The 23,418-nt window shown below is 33.4% G+C and overlaps 1 protein-coding gene across 4 annotated transcripts in view; it reads right to left on the bottom strand.

The window, feature by feature from the left end:
• The window catches only part of DGKB (diacylglycerol kinase beta), a 647,688-nt gene that overhangs the window by 495,525 nt on the left and 128,745 nt on the right, over positions 1-23,418 (bottom strand). For 2 of the 4 annotated variants that reach the window (XM_019727049.3, XM_074340802.2), the window contains 3 exons: positions 15,874-15,950; positions 11,463-11,483; positions 915-1,068 (listed from right to left, as the gene is read on the bottom strand). In XM_019727049.3, coding sequence (XP_019582608.1) covers positions 915-1,068; positions 11,463-11,483; positions 15,874-15,950 — 252 coding nt within the window. The remainder of the gene's footprint in view (positions 1-914; positions 1,069-11,462; positions 11,484-15,873; positions 15,951-23,418) is intronic. The other 2 variants (XM_074340800.2, XM_074340803.2) reach the window with 1 other exon arrangement.

The following is a 23,418-nucleotide window of genomic DNA, read 5'->3' as shown; positions in this document are numbered from 1 at the left end:
AGCTTACTTCCACACCAAGAAAGGTATAGCAAGTTCCCATTACAGGGTCCTGCACAGACCATGGTGATACTTCTGAGAGGTCTGACATCAGGGCTATAGGTCCCTCCTTGAGCTCCTGAGTTACCAAAGCCAGCCAGGAAGTATCCTCTTCACAGAAGATCTGCCGGACAACCCCTCCCCTCAGAACTCTGCATCTCAGCTCAGAGTTCCTTCCTTCAGGCTTCTGGGTTTTGATTACTCCACCCTAGGGGGCAGCATGTGCTTCTGCCTCTGCATGACCTCAGTGTCCACCTTTGCTTTTTTTCCAACTCTCCAACACTGTTGAACCGATTTCCTATTTCACATTCTCTAGATTTACACCGTGAGGTTTGTTTGTTTCTGACTGGATGGTGATTGATACAATTAGCAACAGGTTTTAACGTATTAGACATCTCTAAAAAGCTACACATAATGAAAGAACTAATCATCTTGATGTGACAAAAATTTAATTAAGTATCTAAGAGAAAAATCAAAACTCTTTTCTGAACTTACAAATACAAAAATGTGAAAGTATGTTAGTAATTTCCACAACTGATATTAAATATTATGCTTTCTAGACATAACTGCTTTGTGACTACATTTATACATACATATATATATTTGATTCAAGTATCTTTTGAAATTGTTACATAAGCATAGACTTCTCAGGCGATGAATGACAACTGATGAGGATAAGGAATATTTTCTCTAATGTTTAGCGTTTATTATTTTGGAGACATTTTAAATACTTTGCACAACCTTAGTATGAAACTATAAATCCTGCGACAAAGGTGAATTTTAAGCAAATTATCTCTTCTCTTATAGAGAACTTATACTGATTTTCACTTTGAGGTTTCTACTGTATATAAATTTTTAAAGTAAATAATTAAACTTACCACCTGAAAGGAGAGCAGGCTTGCTTTTTACCATTGGACTAGAATGAGGAAACTTGTTGCTAAATGACATGAAAAGATGTGCTGTGAAATCATCGGGAAGCTCGGCTTCCAGGAATGTCTTCATAAATAGCTTGAAACCTTCAAAATCTATTGTCTGGAAAAAAAAATATATATATATATATTTTAAAACTCAGCTAATGTTAAGATTTTATGCTATATTTCAAATTATTAGCAATACAAATGACCTCATTTTTATATCCAAGTCTACAAAAGCTAAGTAACTATTTGAGAAAAAGACTGGGCAGTCCTAGGCTAACATTGGTGACCAGATGCACGTCTTACCTGTGGTGGTGTAGCAGGAAAAGCAGGAGCATTCCATCAGACATTTCTATTTCCATGATATTTGTATGATTTTTAAAAACTTACTCTTTGAAACTTAGTTTCCTCCTCTATTAATGGAGAATAATATTCTCAATCCCACAGAGTTGTGTAATGACTAAATCAGGCACTTAAAGTGAACATGCCAATGCAGAGTCATAAATACTCCAACGAAAAGAAATTTCTCTTACCTCCTTTCCCTGTCTTTAATGGCGAGTATTGTTTTCAACAATTGGGGAAAAAATGGATAACATTAAAGTTCCACCCTAACAGCAAGATCAACAGATATAAAATTCCAAAGGAAATTCTAAAACTTCCTATGCAGACTTTCAAAGAAACCTATTTCAACCTCACTAGACAGGACTATAAAAGAGTAGACATTTCTTTGGAGAGAACCACTGCTGCATGGAGGGTCTCCCTGTCCACCTGGGGAAACGGTAATGGAAGCCACCTCAATTCTCATGTTAATAAGAGGATTTCACAGGAGCTACCCAGAGAGCTTGCTTTCTCCAAGGAGAGTGACAGTGGGCCAGGAGCTGACTCTCGCCTATGAAACGGAGGGCAAAGACAAGTAAGTGGTACTGTATTAGGCTTGGCCAACACTATCCATGACTGTAGGGACAATGGAGCAGAACTAGATGTAGACTCCATGGAAAAGACCAGTGAAGTTGTGCTGGGTCCCATCCAGTAGCCCCTTTGAAGCAACAAGGAGACCCACAAAGAAGCAGCTGGAATAAAGCCACATCTACCCAGATCAAGAGAGTGCAAGGACAATAGGTCACGTAGGAAGCCCTTAAAGAATATTTTTGTTTTACTTTTCCTTATCCAGTTTAAGGTAAATGAGATGAAACTAAAAATAGGGCGACAATAAAATTTGGCAGACTGACGCTCTTAATTTTGCTCAAACTCCTGGCAGATGAGAATAAAAGCAATTCTTTTAAACTGATCTTTTAGACAGAATATGTCTCTTTTTCCTATATAATAATATTGGGGTGAAGTGGTAGATAATGACCAATTACATCATTGTATTATTTTGAATAAACCAGAAATGGAATATGATATACAGGGATATCATTGAAGAAAGTAAGTTTTATTGATCAGATCACATGCCAATTAAGTATCCATGCTATGTATGCTTTTGTATCTAATATAATCTCAAGCCAATAAGAAAACAAAGCCAAAAACTGCACTTTATTTATTAATAGTTCCAAGACTCTGCCTACACCTTAATGTGGCATTTTTAGTTTAGTTCAGTTTAGTCTGCTTTGCTTATTCATTCTCAGAAGGGCACTTCAGGCATTTACATTTGTGACAATAAAAAAGACTTCATTTTCTTCTATATTTAATAAATCACCTCTATAACAGATCATTGTAAATCCAACTAATAGGTGGAACCACAAAACTAAAAACTTTAAATAATGTAAAAATATAAGAACAGCCTCAAATAACATAAGTACTTTCAAAAAGCAATTTGGCCCAATGAAGGAAGCCAAGATTTTAAAATATGTAGATGAGGCCAACAGCCTGAGCACTATACACAGAAACAGTTTCTTGAGCAGGGGCTCCTATTCTTACTAATATGGTTCCTTTGAGGTGGCCTATTGAAAGAGCACTCCACTTTCAGTTGTATGAGTGACCGACTCTGAGAGCTAGCCCTCCACATTCACAACCCATGGGAAACCAGGAGTTAATTGCATTGCACTATTGTAGGAAATCTGCGTAAGGAACATATCCATAGGCATTGTGGTTAGAAGCAAGATTGTTTACATTGGCTCTTCTCCTGCACCCTAAGTTGTTTGTAGTCAGCACTGTGTTGGTAACTACAGATGTAAAGAGCAGAGTTTTGAAGTCATACTACTACCTGGATCAACTCTGGGCTCCAGCACCTTCAAGCTGTATGATGGTGAGCAACGCATGGCACCCCTCTTAATAAGAAATACCCCTTAGTTCTTGTTTTCAGTTATCAGGAAAATTCTGAACTTTCTCAAGTGTTGCAGCTCTCCCTTGATCAGCAAGCAAATAACAGCTTAGTTTTATTCTCGGGCAGCTCTAGGCCTTAATTTTCTCCATATAAAAATCAACCATTTAGGCTTGTTTCCTAAATGTAATAACAAATTGATATAAATCAATATAAAAGATACTTAATGTATGCTTGGGCACATAGTACTAAAATAAAATTAAATAAATAAAAGGAAGCAATTGTTTATAGTGAGATAGATTTCTTTCTATGATCTTAATTTGCCTTTTATTTTTTTATTGTTCCAGAAAATTGGAAAATTTGCTGCATTTTCACAAATTAAACCTGAAGTTTTTGTATCTTAGATATTTTGCTGTAATTGTTCTGTATCAGGTAATATTGGCAAATTACTGCTCTCAGAAAGCAAGCATTTAAAAACAGATTATCTACTTTAAAAAATAAAAGCCTATTACAGACAAAAGAATGGAATAAAAACGCCCTCATTCTAAGATGATTTCTCTTAGATGATGTCATCCCATTTATTACTGAAGTTTTATTGATGATGTAAATTTCTTTCTTCAAAATCTTTACAGGGTTAATGGGAACAAATTTCCTTTCTCTTACATTTCCTGTCATTACACACAACTTACAATGTTGCAAAACCCAACTTCCTTAAAGCCAAAAATATTAGCTGCTTCAGTGTGTCCAAAGCATTGGAGAATTATTCTACAATTCCTTGCCTGGTTAATCCATCTCCTCCTTTTCTTATTAGTAAAAGATTTTCAAATCTCTTGTAAAATTGTATGCTGTCCAAAATATCAAACATTTCTGTAAGGACAGATAAGGTCCTCAATCTACACAGTTTCCTAATCTCATGATTTAGCAGACAATTTCTAAATTTAGGTATTGTATTTTTTACTGTCATGTAGCAGCATTAGAATTACTTTTTGAAGATCGTGACTTTTAAATAGAATGAGATCATTTATATGCATATCAGTGGAAACACTAATGAAAAAAATTGGGTCACACTTAATTGAACTGGATGTAAGCTCAGAGACACCCACACCAAACAATGTTTAAATTTTTGAAAACTTCGTTTTATTTATCTTTCTTTTTTCCCCCCATAAGGAACATCCACTGTCTATTTAGGGAGATACACAGAATCTGTAAAGAATATAGGCTGATGAAGCTGCTCAGATGTTACTGCCAAATTGGCACCAATTCAAAACACATTTCTATATGCCTTTCATTATGATATCTGACCATCTGGACCCTTTGTTTTTAAATCCCTGTTAATACTAAAGAAATAACACCAGTACTCATCCAAGTAGATTCAAAGTGAATGAAAATAAATGTCGTCATTCTATCACTAATTTATTTTGGCAGTTTCAGGATGAAGATTTTCTCATATTCAGCAAATGTTCACTGTACACCCACTTGGCACTGGGTTTTGCTCCAGGTGTTGGGATAAAGACGTTACTGGAACATGCAAAAAATCTTTCCATCAGGGGCTTATCTTCTAATGAAGGAAATAAGAAAATAAAAAAATAAATCAGTTAAATGTACAATGTCTGAGGGTACTGTGTTGTAGGAAAAAAAATGAAGACAAAGGTGTATATATGTGGGAGGGCAGTTCTTACTGTTTTAAATCTGATGACCAGAAAATGAGAATCTGTTCTCTGAATAAAGATTTACAGGAGGTGAGGGAGAGAGCTTTGCACATATTTGGAGAAAGAACATTCCAGATAAACAAAAGAGGTAGTGCAAATGCCCTGAGGTGTAAAGATGCTCCTGTTTTAGAGGAATTTCTGTTTGAGCCAGTGAGGAGGAGCAGCAGACTGCAGCAGGTGTGAGAGAGGACTGGAGTAGTAAGAGATATGGTCAAAGACATGACCTTTGGTGGTGTGTGGACTGGGGCAGATTGTGAGGAATATCAGACCATCAATACAGAGTTATAGCTTCAAGTTTGAGTGAGAGGAACAGTCATTGGAGGGTTTGCAGCAGAAAATCCCAGGATTCAAAACACTTATTAATCAGTTGTGTGTACAAGTTTGTTAGAAAATGTGAAAACTGAACGTGAACTATGTTGTCAGATAAAAAGGAGTGTTATCATGGTCATATATGGTCCTGTTCATTAATAAATGGTCTTTAAAAGACAGAAATGAATCACTAAACCATTATAGATTATATAACTAACAAAAATCATGAACAAAGAATTGATTTTAACTCATTTATCAAGTTTTGATCGCGTGCCTACTATGTGTACAATACTATGTTAGTTAATGGGCAAAAGAACTCTGATCATATGAGGTAGGCAATAATGTAACTTAGCCAGAGGTTTTCTTTCATCGTTTCAATTTTGCTTTCTAATGTACATCATTAGTAATTATTAAATAAAAAAATAATGTAAAGTCCGGTGAACTAAAGCATATAAACTAATATGAAGCATAGCTACATTTCTGAGATTTCAAATACACCTTTTTGATATTGAAATACCTTCAGAAAAAAAATTATTTTTTTTAAATGTCTCATGTCTTTTGCATAGCTTGTACTGCAATTGATTGTTCATTACTTAACAAACCAGAAAGCTGCTTAAGAGACCCCTAAAATTGCAGTGGAGAAACTTCCTTTATAGAGAAAGAGTGAAATCTGAAATTTTAAAAATTATTCTTGGCAAATAATTTTTTTTTCCACATAAGAGGCACATAATCCATCATTGTAGCTTTACCTAAGACTGACAATTATTAAGACTCAGTAGACAGAAAATTATAAATTTATTTTTGAGTAAAAGATAGTAAATAGCAAGAAAAACAAACAGTGCTACTCTAAGTTATTTCCGTGCATAATTACAAAATGCAAATGATGGATTGGAAGAATTTTAAGCAGAATGTTTTAATCATGATTTTCAGTACATCTTGTAATGAAGAGTCTGCCTCCAACTAAGCTTTATACTTCAGTTGGCATCCATTTTAATCTAGTATGACACTGTTTTGTCTATTTTTCAGCAGTATCACTGGGGCAGATATGAGCTGTTGTTGAAGCACACATGCAAATACTCTAACGTTATTTTGTCCTCAGAAATAAAACCCAACAAAACTTTCTTGAACTATGCATATATATTTTTCATTAATAGTGTCAGCTCTTAATTATCACTTGTGCGTTCAGTTTTAAAGAACATTTCAAAACGGAGTTCTTTTACTGTAGGTATGTGTGCACACAGATTTTCAAGTCTATCTTCTTCTTCCCTGCTAGACTATAAGATCCAACATGACTTTGCATCACAGAGCATTTAACATAGTGTCTTTTACATTATAGAAACTCATTATATATTCGATGTATGGACACTGGAATAGTAAAAATAGCAAAATTTCATCAGATACCTCTTTTAAAGGCAAACTAGTAAGATAAAAAGATGATTCAGGCAGGGTGATAATAATTTGCAAAATAGATTATTACAGAAAGATTCTCAGCAGGAATATATTTTTTACTAAGTTAACGTCAAATGAGATTAAAGTATAAGTGTATAGCCATATAGTTAAAACAAAACTAAAAATAATAAAATAACCAAGAATTTGAAAGGATTTCAAATATATACTATCTCACAAATTCTGTTATTTTTAATCATCAAGGCCCAAATCTATCAGTATTGGTGCTGTGAGATATACAAGACCAGGAAATACTCAGCCAGCACGAGGGACTGAGATTTTCCAACTGGGTCAGGAAATCCACTAATTATTGTCAAGGCTTAAGACTTCCCTGAGTTGAAGCATTTTGTCAGCATTTTATAAAATAGATTAATTTGATACTCTTTGATAGCAAACATCATCTTGACCATTTCTGTTTCTCCCACAGGACCAGAAACAATATTGAGTATATATTATATACGCAGTAAATGCATTTGGGATGCAACCCAACAGCTTCTTTCTGTTCCAGATGTTTTTCTCACTTTCTGCATATTTCTCTCTCATAGGTGGATGTTTTATGTCAAACTCCTCCTTAAAGCTTCCAATCTCTCCTTATAATCTTTATAGTCAGTGATATGCTCTATCATCCGTAAATGGAAAGATAATAGATATCAGACATTTGATTAATATGTTTGTTGCATATAATGGAAACACTATATAAATGTTACTGTACTCCAGGAACTGTGCTAAGTATGTTATGTGTATTCTATACTGTAATCCTCACAATTAACCAGTGAAAATTCTATTATCACTCCTATTTTTATGGACAAGGAAACAGACTCAGAAAGTTAAATAAATTGCCCATGGTCTAAAGACACTTAGTTAGTATCAAGGACCTAAATATTTTCAATTTCAAAGTTCACTATGTTATAGTTAATCTAACTGTAATTTTATAGACGTATTTTCCAATAGTCACACATAGTACAAGATACTTTGTCACTGGTTAATCACTAGCAACTATATTCATGAACCTATCGATAATCTTGCCACTTTAGAAAACAATGATATGAAGTATAAAAATGAAAAGCAATGATCACTTCTTAAGGTATATAAATGTCTAATCACTATGTTCTACACCTGAAACTAAGATGTAAACCATAATTGCAAAATTAAAAAAAATAATAATATAAAAATAATTCATAAATAAAAAGTAATGATATAACTATCCACTCAGTTGTCCAATCTTGAAAAATCTGAGTTAACTATAATTCTGTTTATATCCTTTGACATTCCAAGCATAATCTATTACTTTTGACCATATATCTCAAAGGTGTTCTAAATCTGCTCTCAGCTTCCCCACTCCACTGCCATCCCAGTTTTTATCAGCTGACTGTATTGTTTTAATAATTCAGACCTCTGAAGTCTACTGTCCACATTGCCTTTGGAGGTATTTTTCTAAGTGAAAATTTTAACTTGTTGATCTTAAAAAAATATTATGATTTTCTTTATCTATTAAAAATCCTTTAAATACTTAGGCATTCTAATCATTTCTAACCAAATCTCTAGATTTATTTCCCTTGGATCTTTCACTACGCTGCTCAATAAAACCATTCCTGATTGTGAGAACACACAAACAAAAACAATAGATAAACACTAAAAATAAACATTAGGTACAGCAAATACCTAAAGTGTTTGTTCTACTAATCCTTGGAAAAGTGCAAAAAGATCACGTGAAGATCCCAGCATCACATTTTTTCTCTAACCTGATTTTTAACTCTTACATAAATTATGTAATAAATGTTATGAAAGAATGATATACATAGTGTTTAAATTCCACATTTCAAAGTTGTCTGTTATTATTAAACTATGGAGAATTATTAATTTATTTTCCAAATAATTTAAGCTTGTTTTTAACTCATTTGTAGAGAAAACAATTGGAAGCAATTGTTAGTATACAGTATATATCTTAAATAACTTAGTTTAAATTTCTGTATTTTTGTTTTTTTTTATAGAAGGTTAGGGGAGAAATAGATCAACTGTGATAGATATCACCTAGCTACTTGAAGCAGTCAAATTATTAATTTAAGCTTTCAATTGAGGATAAGATATAGCAGATGGTTCATTCTTAAATTCTAAACATTTTCATAGGTATAAGATAGTGTCTTTTATTTTATAAATGATGAGATATGCAATTTACTAGAAACTTGCAAGAAGCTTTTCAAATTAATTTGTTTAATTATGATAAAATATAATTAATGAATCTCAAATATTTATGTAAATATCTTCTCAAATTGTTGAAATTGATTTCATTCTGTACTACAGTAATTCTCTGAATATCAAGGCATGAAAACTGAAGCCACATATTGAAATGCAAGCTACTATATAATTATTACATAGTCAGTATCAGGTTAATAACAGAACTGTAGTAGGCACTTTATTATTTAATTTGTTGTTGTGTTTTCAAAACTGTGTTCTGGTTGTAGGTTTGATAAGAAAAGGGAGAAGACTCAAATTGTGTTTTTAGTAATAGGGGAGAGAAGCAGAAATACTGGTGAGCATGTTACTTCCATTCCTTGCTAACTGTCTGGCCTGCATTTATGCAGTTGTGGGAGGTGGGGCAAATACCACAGATACATTAACTCCACTATAGGGACAGCATACTGGATTGTGGCCAGGCTGGGCAGGGAAGCAAATCACATGTCATGTCCTCCATTCACATCTCATAGCAGAAGGAAACTGAAGTTGGAAGAGGTATCAGTGTTATACTTCCTCACTTTATACATGAGAAAAGTGAGACTCTGAGAAAATCAAGGTCACGGAATTGGTTAGGGGTGTATCTTAGATGTTCTCACTTCCACTTTTCAAGCATGTTCCAGAACTTTTGTATGAAACCGATTGGTTGCTAAAGCGTGACAACAGCCACTGTCTCCAAACATCAATGGAATACCTATACGTCACAGATAGAGCTCATTATTTTATATAGAATTTAACCCTTTTAACAACTCAGTGAGGCCGGTACTGTCTTCATTTTATAGGTGAATAAACTGAGGCTAGGAGAAATGAAATAACTTGTCCAAGACCTGTTAATATGTGTCAGATGTGGAATTTGAACTCAGTTCAGTTGGACTCCTAAGACCACGTTTTCTCTGTTATTCTTTCCAGATGCTTCCCTTAATGGGAAAGGTTTAAATTTGCTTCTGGAAGGACAATTATAGCTTACAATAAAAGGGTGTTTATATCATTGCTAATAATTATATCAGTGTCAGTATCCTCGTTAAAGGCATTTAACATATTACAGTAGGCCGCAGCAGTACAAAATGTAGGTTGTGAATTCCCAGGTTACTTACTAAGGAATTGAAGCAACTTACTTGTCTGGATGTAAAGGGAATGCACATTAATAAAAACTACAGTACATAATACAAAGTGCAAAGATAAGGGAAGCCCAGGGAGCTAAGAAAACACAACTCAGCCTGGGGCTAAGAATCACATCTAGAGACAGGAAATGTAAAAAGAAAATCCTACACTCACAGACTACTAATAGACAAAGAACACAGAGCGTGCAACAAATACGGAAGCCCTCATTCTTTTTTTCCTTTGGCTACACTCAGCTTTCCCTGTTCTATTCTGCAACTGAAATTGCTTCCCTAAGAAATAACTGTATGTGGAATAAAGACTGAGCAATGGGTGTGGGGAGGAAGAAACTCATCCTGCTGACTCCAGGGCTAACCTTGACACCATTTTCAGACAGTCTCTAGTGGGGACTCAGGTTATGCAGAAAGGTATGTTTGTTGACCAAAGTGTTAAACAAATGACCTTTAATAGTTAAGGCTGTTTCATAAAAGCAATCATGTTACGCTGAGGAGTTACCTCCTAACATCAAAAAGTCTATCTAGTCCCTCTTTGGGGGTCTAATAGGTTTCCACGCTCTGAAGGAGGCTAGTAAAAGTCATCACAGTCAATGAGTTGCCATTTCCGTCTGCCTCATACTAGGAGATTGTAATATGGAAGGCCTCTATCTAGGTCAGTCAAGATCATCATGATGCAATCAGTCAGACTGTAACATGTTGGGGATGAAATTACAGTGCCAGCTGTCATTGAAACCACAGGGAACCTTGTGAATAAGAAGCTGCTAGTACACATCCAGTATTGTCCAAGGGGCCAGCATGATGGTTTTAGACAACTCGTGTACTAGTAAGATATACTCCTAGGGTGAAAGAAAATTCCACTTAGAGAACCCCCAAAATGTGTTGTAATTCGTTACATCCAATTGAACAATGGACCTAAAACTTTCTTTGCAAAAGAAACTACCAGGAAAGAGTGGCTGAAGTAACAGGTTACTCTTTTTTTCCCCTCAGAAAGGCAAAATTCAATAGCTTTTTAGTTATATTTCCCTCACAGATTCTAATAGCATTGTAGATCAAGTTTTAAAAGTCCTTATCAATTGCATTTAAATGCAATCTTTAACCTCCCATTGTAAATTAGTAAAGAATTGTATTAAATAAATTATTTTATCCGAACCTGACTAAGTTTAGTGAAATTAGAAAATGAAATTCAAGAGTCTATAAAACTAAAGCCCACACTCTGGACACTTTTTGGTTCCATTATTGCATCAGGTCCTCCATCTAAGACTTTGATTTGAACAAATATCAGTCAATTATAACTCTGTAAGTATTATAGGGAATCTTGCATATTACATGAAACTTACTGGTACAGAAGTATATAGCCCAGTGATAAAGATGAGAAATTCATAGCTTATATCAGAATAAAGAAAGAAAAAAACAGATTTTAATAGAAAAGAAAATGTCTTACTTGGTTAAGAATGTCTTGTTTCTGTGCATGCAAGGAAAGAAAGAATACATGTATTAATGTAAGACAATTTACGCTCATTATCTCATTATCGCTGATAATTTAACTAAAAAAGGTCAAGTTTACAGATTGATTTTAAAACACACCCTAGATCCATGGGACTCAAAATGTAGTTCCAAACACCGGCATCAGTCAACTGGGAAATGTACAGAAATACAAATTTTTGAGCCTCACCCCAGAAACAGAGAAACAAAGGGGAGAGGTGGGGGAGAAATCTGTGTTTTAAGAAAACCTCCAGGTGATTCTGACACAAGCTAAAATTTGAGAATCACTAACTAAATAAGTCTTTGAGTGTAATAAGCAAACAGTTCTAATTAATACATGCTTAATATAATGAATAACACATACAGTATGATTAAAACATTCTAGAGAAGATTATGGAATATAACAGTATATATAAAGACATATTAGATTATAAATACTTAATCCCTACTCCTAATGTTTCATTCTATTAGAACATGCCTAGCCTCTCTTCATGCCTTTAAAGATAAATATATTTCCATACATAAACCACTACTTAAGTTCTTCCCATCACTTTAGATGTAAATGGAACAATTTAGAGTTGAACTTGAAATTCAGGGCAGAAACAAAAATATATATGTATGTACGTTCAATGCCAAACTGGTTCTCTCTCATTATCAAATACTACTACACTAATGAATTATTTATATCTGAATGTCCTGACTCTGTTTTACTGTGGACCCTCTCACTAAGAATGGATAGCTACTACAAACTAGTTCTAATCATACTCTTAACATTATATTATTCACATTAAGATTGGATGGAGACTAATAGAAATCTTATACATTGTTATGCATGAGTCAGTAATAATTATGGGCACTAATATGCCATCTCGTTACATAGGCAATGGATGGCATTCAATGTACTATTCCACATACTACTAGGTGTGATAAAAAAAAAATATGGTAAATGTTTAAATTTTTTAAAAATATTACAGTAAAAGACATACATACGGTCATTGATCCTGCTCAAAATACCTCCCCCCGTTCCACACCATCTTCGAACACACTTATCCCATCGTTCTTGACACTTTCTGAAGCAGTTCTTTCATGGTTATTTTGATTTTGTGGAAGAGCCAGAAGTCGCACAGTGCTAGATCTGGTGAATAAGGTGCATGAGGACACACCATGATGTTTTTATTTGACAGAAATTGCCATACCAGAAGCAATGTGTGACATGGAGGATTGTCATGTTAGAGGATCAACTAAAGATGCTCATGAAAAGGGACCTCCAGAATTGCTTCAGAAAGAGGTAAGAATGATGGGATAAGCGAGTGGGAGTATTTTGAGGGGTATTCATGGCAATGTGTCTTTTACTGTAATATTTTTTTTTTAAACATGCACTGTATCTTTTGATCACACCTCAGACATTTAATGGAATTGCCTATCTGAAACACCTTTCCATTCCCCTATTCTCATCCCTCAAGACCTTCCTTCTCATTCTATGGCCTAATCAATGAAGTGAAGAGGAAGGGTGTCAGTCTTAAACTGGGATTCCAGATAACTAGGTTTTAATTACGGTTATTGTCATGAACTTAGCTAGTTAATATTGGAAGTCATTTTATTTTTCTTAAAATGAGTTCTTTTTCAAAAAGACTATAATCTTATTTATTTAGGAATCTCAAGACCTTTTAAAATTCTTAAAGAATCTTTAAAGCCATTTGTTTAGATTTATATTTTATGACTCTTTTGTTTCTTCAAAGAATGATTATCAAATGATTGTTAAAAGACAGGAATTAAAAATAAATGAATCGCTCATACATTACACTTCATATATCTTCTCAATTAAAATAAACTTAAACAGGGCACATTATCATCGGATTAAGTTTTTATATATAGTACTTCCAAATTCACTAATTCAATTGAATGATAAGAAAAATAATGCATCTACATTTAAGCAGCTATATTTTATAAGGGGAAAGTGAATTCAGAGATATTTAGATGGTTCTCTCTTTGTAAATATGGATAATTATATGTATAATACAAGCCATGTTCATTTGAGAAAACAAAAGATTAGTTATTCATTCTAAAGGCAGATTGAATTAATTATTTTAATAATATTTATTATAATAATATTTATAACACTTATATATAAGATATATAATGTATTATAAAATTTATAATATTCATAATGATAAAAGTTAATTATTTTTAATTGAGCATTATTAAGTAGTCATCAATACCAAACAACTTTGGGCTCAACTTGACCAGTCAATAGAGAGTGAGAATTTCACATGTGAGTTGACAGTATGATTCTTTACAATTTTTTTAATGAATTCTTTATGAATTCTTTCATACTATTAGAGTAACCTTTTATAAATTGGATGAAGTCATGTACTAAAGAGAACCTAAAGGTCTTTAAGATTTTTTTCTCCCAACATTGAACATTCCTAATTATTTCCTATTGTCTTTTATGAAACAGAAACTGGTATTTAAAAGAGTCGTATAAACTTAATTTTTTTCTCCTGAAGGGAAAATACATACTACCATTAACAGTAGAGAGTGGTTTCATTCTTAAATTAGAATTACTTTTCGGTCATAATGAGATTTCCTTTCTTCTTTTTTTTGTTTTTCAACTGTTTTTTTTTTGTTGTTGTTGTTTTGTTTGTTTTAATATGCATTTCAAGAGCAGATCTGTGCATTTGTGGGGAGATGTTTCATTATTGAAAAGACTGACATCATATGTGTGTCTAACAATGAATCTAGTAATTACCTCAATAAATCCAATAAACAGTGACAGATAATCCTCATTAAATATGTCATCAGTAAGACTAAGTCTTGAGAGTCCTTTAAATAAGAAATCATTGAACCAAAAGGCTACTATGCAAACAACATCACATTCCAACTGAATTTATAGCCAGCAGGTATCTTTAGGGAAAAAAAAGCTGTTTTTGTCTCTGTATATAGATTAGAAGACATGCATATTTTCAAGTATGGTTGGGAATGCAAATATTAATTCCGTTTTGGGGTCTTTATAGCAATTCAGTAAAGTTGACATATTTAACTTTCCCATTCTGCTTTCCTGATCTTTGAGATTTTCAGTTCTAAAAATTTATCTGCCAATGTTTTTTCTCTCTCACTTTATAGCATCTAGGAAAATAAAATGTGAAGAAAATGTAGTCCAGATATCTGTTCCCCCCCCCCCCCCAATATCCTAACATAGGAAAATGGGAATGGCTCTAAATTGCCTTATTTTCTCCATAATTTGTAGGCCCTAAATATTAACTTAATTAAAAAGATAAATCTAGATTAAAGAGCTTTAAAAGGTACAGTAAAGCATTATAACCTAGATATAATAAAAAATATGACACGAAAATAGCTGATTATTAGAAATACTGAAAGGAAATTATAAAACAATATGAACATTTCAAGACTGGAAATTAGAGATTGGGTTTAGACTAAAATGTATGTTTTAAAAATCCCAGGAAAGTAAAATACTGAAGGATAACTAAGAACTGTGCTCCTTTAAACACTCAAAACCACAATGACATGACAACAAAAACAAATCACATTTTAATCAGCAAACAAATCTATGTAGATGGCTAGATAATACATTCAGACAAAAGGGTCTTTTGCAAGGGGCAGTTTGTGTTAATTCTTGTAAACCTAGCTTTGGTGAAGCAGCAAAAAGACTCACAGTAATGATGATCAAACATTTAAAATGTAACGTCTCTCCGCTGACATTAAACAAGAGGTTATTTAACAAATAATTAGGAAAGGAAAAGCATTCATTCAAGCAAGGTCTTCAAAAGCAACTGAGAGGACATGACATTTTTTATAGGGGCAGAATTTCAGGGACTCTTTTACTAACCGGGAAGTGGCAAAAACAAGACAGGGAGAAGAAATCCCTCTCTTTTTGTCCAAGCTGGCTCTTTAAATTAATAGTTCAGTTATAGCCATCACCAAATCTTTCTTCTGTCAAGGGAATAATTCCCTGAAAGTAGTAACCCCCCGGTCCCACATCAATGTTCAATTGGGGTTTAAATTTGTAGGTCATAGAGTGAGACTAAGGCACACTTTCTCGCCCCTTCTATCTAGTCCTTTTTCTTAACATCTAGGAAAAGAACCAAAAACTATATAGTAGATAATCAATACTCTTCAAGCACAGAACATAGAAATGTTATTTTCATTAACAAAATGTTTTTAGATTAAAAAAAGGTAAGTACAACATTTAATATATCTTCCAGAATATAATTTCATTATGAATTTAATTTTGTTTATATTGCCGTATACAGTTTAACATATATGTATTCATTCCCCTAAGAACAATTGATTAAGAAATCCCTCCCCCAGGCACTTACAGGAAACTGATATAAAGAAAAAAGAAGATTTACCCCTTCGGGATTATACTTTGCAAGCACACCATTGCCATGGAATTCTTCAAGAACGTCCTTTAATTTCTTTGTAGAATCTGTAAGAAGTAGAAAACACACAAATTATTTATATATGCCTGCTGTGGTTATGTATCCCAGTCCAGAAACAAAGACCTCTTAAAATATAATCACCAACAGATATTAAGTTTTCAAATGAACATGTAAAGTGTTCTTTGACAGTTTTAAAAGGCTATTTAATTGCAAAAAAGACAATCACATAAAAAAGAAAGGAACAGAAAAAAAGTATATTTTGCCCAAGTGTATTGTCCAAGAATAGGACCATTGTCTATGTATTATATGAATAGGTAGTGTGTTTTCTTCCCTTTATCTTGATAACATCTAAATGAATGAAATAAGTTTAGTTTAAGAAGAAAAAAATAAAACTGGCACTTTTTTTGAACTTTATAATTTATACAGTACATTTTTCATATATTGCTCCATTCACTAAATAAGAACCCTACTGAATAAACAAGAAAAATAAAATGTGTAGCTAAGCCTCAGTGGTGAATCCACTCAGAGAAAAGCTGTACATTTTACTATTTTGCTTGTAGTACTTTAGGAGAGCATTTTCTAAATACAGAGAGGGTGCCATAAAAACGTGTACACATTTTAATGAAGGCAAAAACTGTGTTAAAATTGTAATACTAATTATATACTAATAACAAAAGATGAACACAAGTCACATTTGACTTCTGCATTTACAAGAAGTGCTCAAAGTGGTTACCATCAGTGTACTTTTAATATAGTTTTTTCCTTTCTTAAAATGCATACACATTTTTTGGTACCCTCTGCATACATAAATCTTAAACTAAAGCTTATTTTAATTCAATTAAGAAACAAAGTTTAGATACATTACCAAAAGTATGTTTTTTCAAATTTTAAATAAATTTTAGGATCTTCATCATATTAAGAAAAGAATTTTGAGTTAATATGGGAAATAATGTCATGAGAGAACATAAATATTATTAAACTTTAAAAAATTATATATAAATATAAATATATGTATTTAATTTACTAAAATAATGCTCTCGTAATTGTCAAAATATAACTTTTTGACCAAGAAGTCTCAGAATTATAATATAATTAAGTTAGAGGAAACCTATAGCTAACCAATATTTATACGTCATCTAAATAGTCAAGCTTGAATAACAGTGATAAAACATGCTTGAAATTAAAATGTGAGAAATAAGCAAAAGAGTCTCAGCTTTCCATTAAGGAACAGGGCATAGATATTGATTCCTAGAATTTGAATATAATCCTTCCTGTCTTTCCCCAAGATTTAATGATATTTTAATCACCATGAACTATTTCCCAGTTCCAAAAAAAACTAATTTACAAATGACGCTTTGAAACACCCTTTAGAAAATTCACTCTTAGATGCCCATCGAATGCATCATGACAACATATATTTTGTGAATTGTACTTTCATTTGAATTAAAAATTTTGTTTGTTTATTGTAAATTCTGTGGGGTTTTATACATGTGACTGTATTTTTTTACTGTGACAAAATTCATTCTACATAAATTCACCACTTTAACCATTTTAAAGCGCACAATTCTCTGTCTTTTTAGTATATTCACAATGCTGTACAACCATCACCATTATCTAATTCCAGAACATTATTATCACACACAATCCCCCCACCCCCAAAAAACCCTATATTCTTGTCATGTCACACAAATAGAATCATACAAAGTGTTGCCTTTGTGTTTGGTTTCTTTCACTTAGTGCAGTGTACTTAAAGGTTCCAGTTTTCCCCACTATCCCAAAGTAAAGTGTTCCTACCATACAAAATCTTTTGTAAGTCAAAATGGTTGTAAAACAAAGAAACAGTTACTATGTATTTAAAAGTGAAAATCCTCTTCAGATCTTTTCTGGTTAGCAAAAGCAGGTACTAATGTAGGTCTTTCATAACATGAACTTTGTAAAGCATGAATTCCTATGCTATGTTGCAGCATGTATCAGTACTTCATTCCTTTTCATAGTAAAAAAAAAAAAAAAATTACATTTTATGGATATACCACATTTTTTTTATCCATTCAATAGCTGAAATAAATTTAACTTGTTTTCATATTTTGGCGATTATGTAAACTGCTGCTATGAACATTCAAGTGTACATATTTCTATGCAAATATATTTATTGATATATCTGAGAATTGCTATGTCTTATGGTAACCATTTTTAACAATTTGAATACCTGCCAAACAGATTTTCATGGGGCTGTACTAGCTTATATTCCTACTGGCAATGTATGAGGGTTTCAATTTCTCCATAATTTTGCGGACACTTTTTATTTTCTAGTTTGTTTTTATTATTATTATTATTATTACTATTACTATTATTATTATTATTATTATTGCCATCCTAGTGGATATGAATGGTTTTAATTGGCATTTGATTAGTCATTTGCTAATGACAAATGATGTTGTGAATCTCTCCATGTGTTCACTGACCATTTGTGTATCTTCTATGAAGAAATGTCTATTCAAATTTGTTGATCATTTTTTAATTGGGTGTTTGTCTTGTTATTGAGATCCTCGTGTGTGTGTGTGTGTGTACACACTTGTGTGCATGCTATAACATGCTTGAAGCCTGTACCGTTTCTGATATATTTCTTTTTTAAAATATTTTGCTAACACTTTCAATACTGTGATTATTGTTAATATGTTATGTTGTGTCCCTTGCAGGTTGCCTTAGAGAGGAAAATGTACATTTTCATTGTTGCACAGCATTCAAATTTATTACAAAGCTGTAACAACAGAACTGCAATAAATATTGAGATGGAATTGATCAGAGGTATCCTTACATTACAACACATTAAAGTAATAGCTTCAACATGTACCTTGGCTTGGCAGAAACTCTCACCACTTCAGAGACTTGGTTGCATGTTAAAAAAGAAATGAAGCTGGTCCCTATTCCCAAATCCTTCTTTGTGGATGATAAGGCACCACTCTACGTTGGCAGAATACCTTTTACTTTCTCTTGTTGATAGATGTAGATGCAGACTATTTTGTATATACCTCCCAATACATGAACATATATGGATGCATAAATTCTGGGATAATATATCCGAATAGACTATGATTATTTTAACCGTATGTTAGACCCATGATAAAATGGGAGGAGGAAGGGGAAAAAAAGGTTCTTTTACATAGGACTTCCATAGAACTTTAGAGATACTGCCTGAAGATGGGCTTTTCATTTCAGGTTTCTATAGGAGTAAAAAATACATTCAGTCATCATTTATAAATGCCCAGAGAAGACAGCAACCCATACAATTGATATTCATGTCATTTTTAATGGTTTATTGGTTATAGTTATATTGGCATATTCTTAGTGTGGTGACTACTAGGAACAAATAAATAAAGAGCCAAAATCTCTCTATGTGTGACTGCCATTTCCATGAACTCAGGTGCAATGATGATCTTCATCTGAGACAATTTAAGGATTACTAATTCATATTCAGATGAATCACCTTCAAGCCAACTTGCTCCTTTTCCAGTCTCAAGTTCCATTTTTAATATTTTGACATCTGAAGTTTATACATGATGCAATCCCCACTTTACAATACAGTTTAGAAACTGTAACATTACCTTGTTACTCTATTCCCATCCCAATAACCTTTCTAAAGTAGGGCCCAGTCTCTCTAATATTGACGCCTTGACTTGTCCAGTTAATCATCTATAGATGGAGATTTTGGAATGGAACACCAGAGGGTCTCCTATATCCTGTCTAGGGCTCATAGCCTTTAAACAGAATCCCCATATGTGAACTGCCTACAGATCTGCTTAGATTCCCAACTTGCACTCAATTATGAAATTCTTTCTGCTGTGTTCTACTTATCTTCATAGGAGGACACTCATTTACTTATTTTGTAACTCAGCTGCTTATCTGGATTTGTCCCTATTACCTATCACCATAAACATTCCTATCTTTTTGACTGCTGTGTCAACTCTAAGACATGTTAGTTCAAAACAACACTGCGGCAGTGGAGAGGACCAAGCATGCATGACTAGATCTGACCTGTCCTCTAGTACAAGACAGATACCAAGGAAGTGACACCCGGATGAATAGGCAGTAGGTCAGAGAAAGACATAGTCTCAGTCACATTTCAGCTACTATTGGAGCCTCAAGTATAAGAGCACAGTGACAGATTCTGGGCTGAGCGATGCTGAGAAATCCGGGCAAGTAGCCAGACAGGCAGGCAGGCAGCTGTGAGCTGGGAGATCAATTCACAGTTAATACATATCTGTAATGGAACAAAGGTCTGGCATCCAAAAAGATTGACAACTTAAGTGCTGGGCAGCCAGGTTCAAACAGCTGGTTTAATCCTTGGGATAAGGGATCAGGACAGATGCTTAGCACAAAATATTGGATCTCCTAGAAAGCAAAGGAGGGTTGTGACTTGAGGCAATTATGAAATACAGGGCTAATTCCAGAGGCACTGATGTTTGGCTTGGCTAATAGGGCAGAGGACTTGGAGAATAGTGGATACCAATCGTTGCCCTCTGACTAGTGTATTAGTCTCACCAAGAAGTAGTTTAATTTTAATAACCTCAACAGAGAAGACGGGGTCATTTTAGGCTGTGTTTTCCGTCACCGTAAGAATTATCTAAGAACTAAGGTGGTACTGAACCTAAAAGTGGAAGTCATTTTGTTCATCAAACACCTTTTTATATGCTAGGATGAAGGAAATGTATATGGGGACTAATACAGTAGATTTTCGCTCATGGCTTGTCTTTCTAGCACCTGCTCTAGTGCATGAGTCATTCCGGAGGGCCCCTAAAAAGTCTATTCCCTGTGAATCCTTTCATGTTTGGTTGAGTCACATAATATACAATGCCATGAGAGTTAAATTAGGTACATTTTAGGAATGTACCATTAGGAATGTTCTGATTTTCACATGATATTCAAGGGAAACTTAATTATTTTTACATAATTCTGAAATTTAAAAATAATCGTTAAGTATATTTGACAATGTTTAGAAAATAGAAAACTCAAACTAATGGGTCCTAAAAATGTTACATGAAAAATGAAACACTTTTAGTTTACGTCATATCTCTTTGGGTGTCTGCTGCATCGTAAATGAGCTAGCTTCCTTTGTGATTTCACTGTCTCTTTATTCCAAAAATTCAACACACACTTGTCAGATTAATCAAAAAGGTCCCGTGGAGTAATGGAAAGATTTAAAGCCAGATAGATTTGGATTTGAGTCATGGCTCCAAAATTCTTGGCTGAATATCCCTGGGCATATTTTTAACCTCTTTGTGGCTCAGTTTTCTAATACCTAAAATTGGAATAATGATATGGACCATCCAACGGCATCTTGCAAAATGTCTGGTACCCAATAAATTCCTGGTCCTTTCTTTCATCCTAAACATGACTTCAAACATATCATCATTCAACAGTTTTCTGTTGTCTTTGGATTAAAACACAAAATCCTCCTCTTCCCATCATGGGTGTGTCAGAATATGATCCAAACCTACTTACCAATAATTGTTTTCTATGCCTTCCTTATTTACATTTCAATATCCAGCCATCCAGTTCCCAAGGTATCTCACGATTTTATAGCCCCTCCTTTGCTCATGATGTTCTTTTTTGACCAGGATTCCCTTTATTGTCAAATGAAGTTCAAGCATAATGTATGTCATAGCTTACCTGACATTCTGTCCACCTTCAGGATTTCCTTCAACCATAGTACATAACAACTTACTCTACTTACTCTCCATGGAGCTCCCCATAATAATTCTTTCTTGGAATCCACACGTGATTTATGCACTGAGTATTATTAACACTATTAATTAAAGTTTGCAAATGTCAAGTGATTTAGAGTTTGCAAAGTGTTTTCTCTTATCATTTAATTTAAAATTCACAATCACCTGTGACTTTATCAAACTTCCTCTCCATCTAACACAAGAAGAAATCAAGGTTAAAGTAATCACTGATTAAAAATCAGCTAAAAGGGGTTGAAGTAGTGACCAAACTCTTGCATATGATTTAAACCTGTTCTTATTACTTGGAACCAATGTAAGTTTCCATTACAGCCTAGGCATCTACTTTGGAGTCCATGACTTTGTTAATTTAGTTCACGGAATTTTACTACCTATTTTTCTAGTACATGGAAATACTTTATTTCTTTTTTACCAACTTAAATTAACAGATAAAAACATATCCTCTATATACACAAGAAATATAACCAAAAATTCATATGGATATTATTTAAAGTTTTTAATGCAGTTTATTTTATTTTTGTTCAGGGTTATGTTTTTCTTTGATAATGGAATTAGAATACACGTATGTACATGTGCTGCTCTTTTTGAAAACTTTAAAATATATCCAAATTTTATATAACATATGTTTCATACAGTTATTATAAGAATGCATCTTCAATAAACATTAAAATTGTTCATGCTGTATTGTAAGGGAAAAGCATATAGAAAAGACAGGACTATCGAACATTAAAAAAAAACAATTCTGCAAATAGTACATTCTCACTATGCCTCATGAGAAAACCTTTTTTGTTTGTTCCAAAGTAAATATATTTTTAAAATCAAGGCCAGTAGTTTTACTGTCCAAATAGTAGTCATAACTGCTGTGAGAAGATGATCATATCCCACTGTTAACACCAAGACTGTCTAACTTATAAAAAACATTTGTCATTTTTATAAATGACAAGTTTTTGAAGAATGGACTGTAGGTTAATAATCTAGTCCTTTATTTGCCAAAGTAGACAGTGCCATGATTCCCTGTTTCAGTGAGGATTTCCAGGGAGAAATGAAGGCTCTGACACTGTGAAAGAGGCCGCCAATGTCTTAAATCCTTAAATCTTAATATTACATCGTTGGAAAAGTCATCTTTGGAAAAGTTCTCTCAACACAGTGCTTACAAAAGTTTCCTTCACAATGCAGGCTTCCCCCTAGTTTTTTACCCTTATCACAAAGGATATTAGTGGCATAGAAATATTTCCCTGTGTCCAGCCAAAGCATGTTTTCAGTGGCTGTTTTAACTCTGCAGTAAATAGGGTTCTGTAGCTATTACTGTTTAAAGAGAATAATTTTCAAATTTAAATATTGAGCTAGCAATATAAAATAGTATTGAATGTCAACTATAAATTAAAAAATACACAGTCACAGGATGTAAAGTACAGCATAGAGAACATAGTCAATGGTATTGTAATAGCTGTGTATGAAGTCAGAGGGGTAGTAAACTTGTTGAGGTTATCACTCTGTGAGGGGTGTAAATGTCTAATCACTATGTTGTTTTGTACACCTGAAACTTATGACATTCATTAATTCATTAATTAATATTGAGCTAGCATTAATGTGCATATGACATATTAGTATTCGGTACTAAGTTAAATTTTATCATTAAAGTTTCCATTAGAAAGATAGTATTTAAAATTAGCAAAAGAGCTTTACCTTTGTCTAACCCAAACTGTTTTGTGTCTAACCCAGTGGTACTCAAACCTGGATCCATTGTAGGATTATCTGGGTAGCTGTGATGAAG

The sequence above is a fragment of the Rhinolophus sinicus genome, chromosome 4, assembly GCF_057876585.1.
Source record: "Rhinolophus sinicus isolate RSI-liver-muscle chromosome 4, RSI-T2T, whole genome shotgun sequence".
Classification (NCBI taxonomy): domain Eukaryota; kingdom Metazoa; phylum Chordata; class Mammalia; order Chiroptera; family Rhinolophidae; genus Rhinolophus; species Rhinolophus sinicus.
The sequence above is the reverse complement of the archived record's forward strand: the minus strand, read 5'-3'. Positions and strand labels throughout refer to the sequence as shown.